The sequence below is a fragment of the Odontomachus brunneus genome, unplaced genomic scaffold (assembly GCF_010583005.1).
Source record: "Odontomachus brunneus isolate Ranch 3 - 2012 unplaced genomic scaffold, Obru_v1 Obru_scaffold_109, whole genome shotgun sequence".
Lineage (NCBI taxonomy): Eukaryota > Metazoa > Arthropoda > Insecta > Hymenoptera > Formicidae > Odontomachus > Odontomachus brunneus.
In genome coordinates this window covers 133569-138825 of record NW_022639559.1, presented here as the reverse complement: position 1 = coordinate 138825, position 5257 = coordinate 133569, and the positions used below count along the sequence as shown (strand labels likewise).

Sequence of the window (5257 nt, the reverse complement as noted above, 5' to 3'; positions counted from 1 at the left end):
AGTTGCCAGAAAGATGGCAAAAAGTTGTAGAAAGTGATGGAAAATACTTTCATTGAAATAATTTAAATAAATTTTTTACAATAAATGCTTTTTCTCAGTATTTTTTAGGCGGAAACTAAGTTAAGGTCCTAATATAAGAATCGATGTATCATATATGTGTAACGCGAATAGTGAACATTATAAGGCAATAATAATAATATTACCGACATAATATAATACTGCCAGATTGTTTACAACAGTTATTAGTTTCTGTTTATTATGCTAAAGTGCACATTATATATTTAAAAATAAATGTTAATAAATTAAAATTTTGCTATTAATTTATATATCTCAATTAATGTTTAACATCTTTTAATTCTTTAAGAAGCAAAAATCAGGTTATAAATGTTAACAGTAAAATATTTTTAGTGAAAAAATAGAAATTAATTGTAACAAAATATGATTGTTAATGTTGACGCGTTAATTGATAATCCGTGCACCTAATTTCTACATATATGCACATCAAAACAATGCAAAGGTAATTTCCGCTGGGATAACGTGGAGTTACGTAGAATAATGCGTTGTATTATCGGAGTCCTTCAGTCTTTCGCGAATGAAAGGTGAACAACTTTCTTGCAAACTCGTTACGATTGTCCCTGTGCCACGCTACATTTTTAATCATGACTTTTTCCTCGTACTTGAAAATGCAGTACAGCACAAGTGCACTACCCTCGAGATACAAATGGTTTCGAAAAAGCCGAAAATATCAGCCAGGTCATTTGAGAATTGCACGCCCTACCTTTCCTTTTATCGTTTTTATAATACCTCAAATCTCAAATATTCAATGTTAATAGTGGCAATAAAAATATTCACGAAATATTTGCAATTTCAATATTCGATACCGCGTATATGTTTAAATAAGTTTGTTTACTGCAAACTAAAATTGATATCAAACTGAATGGGATCCTGTTCAGTTTAATTCGGTTTAATCAAAAACAGATTAAAATTCGTTTCACAAAGAATTACAAAAAAATGCAGAAATAACGACTATCTATTAATTTAACAATTTTATTCGTTAAATTTTCAAAATTGATAAAAATTTATTTGTTTTGTCAAAAAGTATGGTATTCATTTAAGTAGATAAATGCCTTTGCTGCGCGCATGAAAAATTTAAATTTAAAATTCTGTAATTTTTTTATTTTTTAATATTTTATTATGAAATTTGATATAAGTTTACATTATATATTAATAAAAATGTTATATAAATTAGAAAACTAAAAACAAAATAATGGTGGAAGTGAAACCGTTTCTATGAAACTTTTATTTTTTTTTCATAGAAAATATATTCTGAACTATTTAAGTGTTATATATAATCGATTTTTTAAATAAGTTTTTAAACCAAAGTTATTGAAAAAATGGCCAACAATCCAACAAGTGTTTTTCTGTAAAATAAACTTTAACAATGGCAATTTTTGTAAAAATATTGACTTGAGAAAGTTACTAATTACCGCATTTTTTTCTATGAATTTTCTTTGAATAACTTTTCTTGAATAATCAATAATTATATGCACAAATAAGTATATATGATATCTGTAATCAAAAAAAATTCAGGTAATCTTAAGCTAGGGTAATAAATATTAAAGCTATTATGCTAATCTATATACTCGAAAGCAGTTTGAATGTTATTTTTTCGATGAATTTCGAAACGTAGTCAATACTCAATAAAAGAATTTGTGTTTGAGTAATTATTTGAAAATAAATTTTTTATTGGATATCGGATATGTATTAAAATATATCGTGAAAATAGTGTTCAAACATTTCTGCTTCGGTGTATACATGTGTTCCTCTTTTGCTTCGTGTTGTGTGTTATGTGAACCCTGTCGCGATACTTTCAAATTTACTACCAATTGTTCGAATAACTTCTCGATTTCTCATCAAGGATTAAAAACGAAAGTAGTTTAATAAATGTATTTCATATACAAGTAGGCCGAAAGTTTTTATTCTCTGTAAATCTTAAATGGAAAATTCAGAAAATGTTCAAAAGATTTGTAGCACGTGTTACTAGTAAAACATTTAAAGCTACATTAACTTTTAGTGCCAACCGAAAATGTACCTAAGCGTAAAATACCGGATCAATTGATGCAGTTTGATAGAGTTTGAGACAAATTTCTGAAGAAAAAGTCAATCATTTATAACGTCTTATAAAATTAGTCCTGCAGCATCGTATGCGCAACGATATATCGTCGGTGGCACTTTTCGCAAATGTTGCTAACAACGATATATCGTTGTTCAGCACTATAAGAGTTAATTCACGATGAAATTCATAAAAATCTAATAGCATCTGTTATTTCACTCATCTATAATTTTCAATCTATTTCTCAAAAAATAATCTTTTTTTCGTTCCTATTGAAGTCCACCCAATTCTTCAGGATAATTTGATCTTAAACGCGTTTATTATCGAACACCTTGCATTTCATCTTTCCTAGATACGCACCTGGCGATTTATCATGGCACAGTGATGAACGAAATTCCACATCGAAGGTGATTCGTTATCCCGTCCCGATCATTCGCAGCGCTGCACGTCCCAGTAATACAGCGGGCGCAATTTGCCAGCGCCTTCTCGACGTTGTCGTCGTCACAGAGATCGGATAACAGGCTTCAAGTTATCAGTGTATCACAGTCCGTGGATTCGGCGCAAACACCGCCATCAACCATTATTATCCCGATCGAACACACTCGCGTCGCGTGCCGCACTCGCCATCGCACCTCGCATTGTGGCGTTCGTTCGTTCATTCGTTCGTTCGTTCATTCATTCATTCATTCATGCGACCCAGTTGCTGATTCCCCGTGAGAGCGCACGTGGATGCCTACACCTCCCCCCCTTGCGCGATCTCTCGCTGTATATATCATAATATCACAATGGACGATTTTGTTTGTTTTATCCTCTTGACAATGTTAGATACGTGATAATGTAACCTTAAGCTTAGAAATCACAGTCGTGAATTGATAACGGGTCCTCGTGCGTGCGTGCTTCCTCGCGATGTCCTCGCGACATTCTCACCGCGTCTTCCTCGTCGCTCGCCGGACATACTCGCTACCTCGACGGCGGCGGCTTGCCCCAGAAGGGGAGGAAGGGCTGGTCGCGCACTCTGTCCTTTACTATCCCTCTCTCTCTCTCTCTTTTTTTTCTCTCTCTCTCTCTCTGTCCTCTCGCAGCTCGCTATCGCTACTAGTGGCGACCTTCGCCGGAGTCAATCAACGCGCGCGCGTGCCCATGTTTCGGGTTTCCGCGAGTCGTGTCGAGACAACAACGATAACGTTATACACGGAGCTGAGCGCGAGCACGCCGCTATTCACCCTCTTTTGCTACAATCGCTGCGGACGGATCGCTACGTTGTTCTCTCCTAGCAGGCCCGATTGCCGATCGCGGACTCCGACTCAGCGGCGTTATCGATCATCCTCGCGCGTGTTTTCCGGCCCCTCCCTCCCCGCAGAAACTTTCCCTCCGAACACAGTGACTGCTCTGCTCGATGTGTACAAAATCCTCTCCCTCCCTCTCTCTCTCTTTCTCGCTCTCGCGTACACAGCACACGCGCACACGCGCGCACACACACACTCTCTCTCTCTTGCCCTCCTTCACTTTTTCTCTTTCTTCCTTTCTCTCTCTCTCTCTCTCGTCCTTGACTTCTCGCCCGGGGGAAAAGAAGAAAAACTACCACCCGACAACGATGGAACGCCAAACGATGCGATGACCGAATTGCGAAGAACGTGCGATGGCAGCCACTAGTCCTGCTGCGTCGCTGGAAATTGTCTGTTCCCGCAGTCGCTGCTGTCGGTGCACGGTCGCTGCTGTAACCGCTAATAATCGCGGGCAACGTCGACTGATCGCTGAGGTGTCGTGCGCGCTGTGGTGCGGATCCGCGTGCGAGCTTTTCTGTACTGTCGGCTTCCTAGGGGAGTGCGCGACGCGCAATGCCATCGTCCTCCCTATGCCCGTGCCGACCGCCGACTGTGTGCCGGCCGACCACGTCTCGACGGCAAGGGCCGCCGGGGCGCGTGCTCTCAGTAGTCGCTCAGTGCTACGATGGGGCGATGATACTGGCGACTCTCGTGCGAATCCGCTAAACCCTTCCTGTCGAACACTGTCCGCCCCTTCTTCGCGTCGATGACGCCTCACTGAATTGGAGTTTTGTCATAGTTTTCTCTCGTCGTCCGATGATCGTGGAATATCGGTATTCTGATGTTGCTCCGACAAATCAGGCAGCTTGGTTTCGACGTACAGTGAAAGGATATCTAATAAACAGGGAGAGAGAGAAAGAGAGAAGAGAGAGTAATTGCTTTTTTCAGTAGATGCCTCACAGCGAGATATTCGTGCGCTTAATGTTAATGTTTTCCTTGAGGATCTTTCTTCGTTCTTCTACAATGCATTCACGATGATATGTTCACTTTAGTATGTACAATCGATGTTTAATCACGAGTTTCGGTGCACTCTCACTAAATCGCGACGACTAATCGCCATCGACGTCATTGTGGATGCGACCTCGTCATCGTACGCGGTCCAACGTCGCGTTTGTAGATTCCGCAGGAATGGAATTCTAGTAGTTGCCTCCGTCGAACCTGCTTAGTGACACACGTTTTGCGTGACTGTGATACCGTTGTCTTGTCGTCGTCGTCGTTGTTATCTTCGTCTTCGTCGTCGTCGTTGTCGTCGTCACCGCCGCCGCCGCCGCCGCTGCCGCGAGGACTCTCGCGTCGCCTTTCACGTATTGGCGGAGAGGCGTCGTTGTAGTCGTCGTCGTCAGCAATGGTGACTGAGCAGTCTAAGCCAATTTCGATAGATGGATAAATGAATAGCCAAAATTTTACCGGTTGATATCCCCGATACTTAAAAAGTGATCTAGTTTGTTGTGAGCACGGTTCGCCGGCAGTGATAATAAAAAATCTGCGAATAAAGCACGAGCGGAAACCGAGACTGCTCGACCTACAACTGCCGGGTATCATACTCCAAACGCCACATTCGCCACCGATCGTTCCTCCTCCTCTACACATTTCTCCGCTACTCGCGCAAGCTTCTCCACCCTTCTCCCTCTCTCCGTCCCCCTCTCTCTTTCCCTTTTCTCTCTTTCTCTCTCTCTCTTGATCTTTTTCCTCACCTCCTCTTTAACTCTACTTATTTTCACTCCTATCTTACTCTCTTTCTCATCCGCTTCGTCTACATTCGCACTCTCTCCCGTCATCCACTATTACGTGTTGCCTTGTCGCACTCTTCGTCTATGAG

General features: G+C 41.0%; 1 protein-coding gene across 1 annotated transcript in view; it reads right to left on the bottom strand.

Moving 5' to 3' along the window:
* The window catches only part of LOC116849236, an 11514-nt gene extending 6518 nt beyond the window's left edge, over positions 1 to 4996 (bottom strand). The window contains exon 1 of the mRNA XM_032826178.1: positions 2474 to 4996. Coding sequence (XP_032682069.1) covers positions 4504 to 4980 — 477 coding nt within the window. The 5' untranslated portion in view covers positions 4981 to 4996 and the 3' untranslated portion in view covers positions 2474 to 4503. The remainder of the gene's footprint in view (positions 1 to 2473) is intronic.
* Positions 4997 to 5257: the final 261 nt, after the last annotated feature.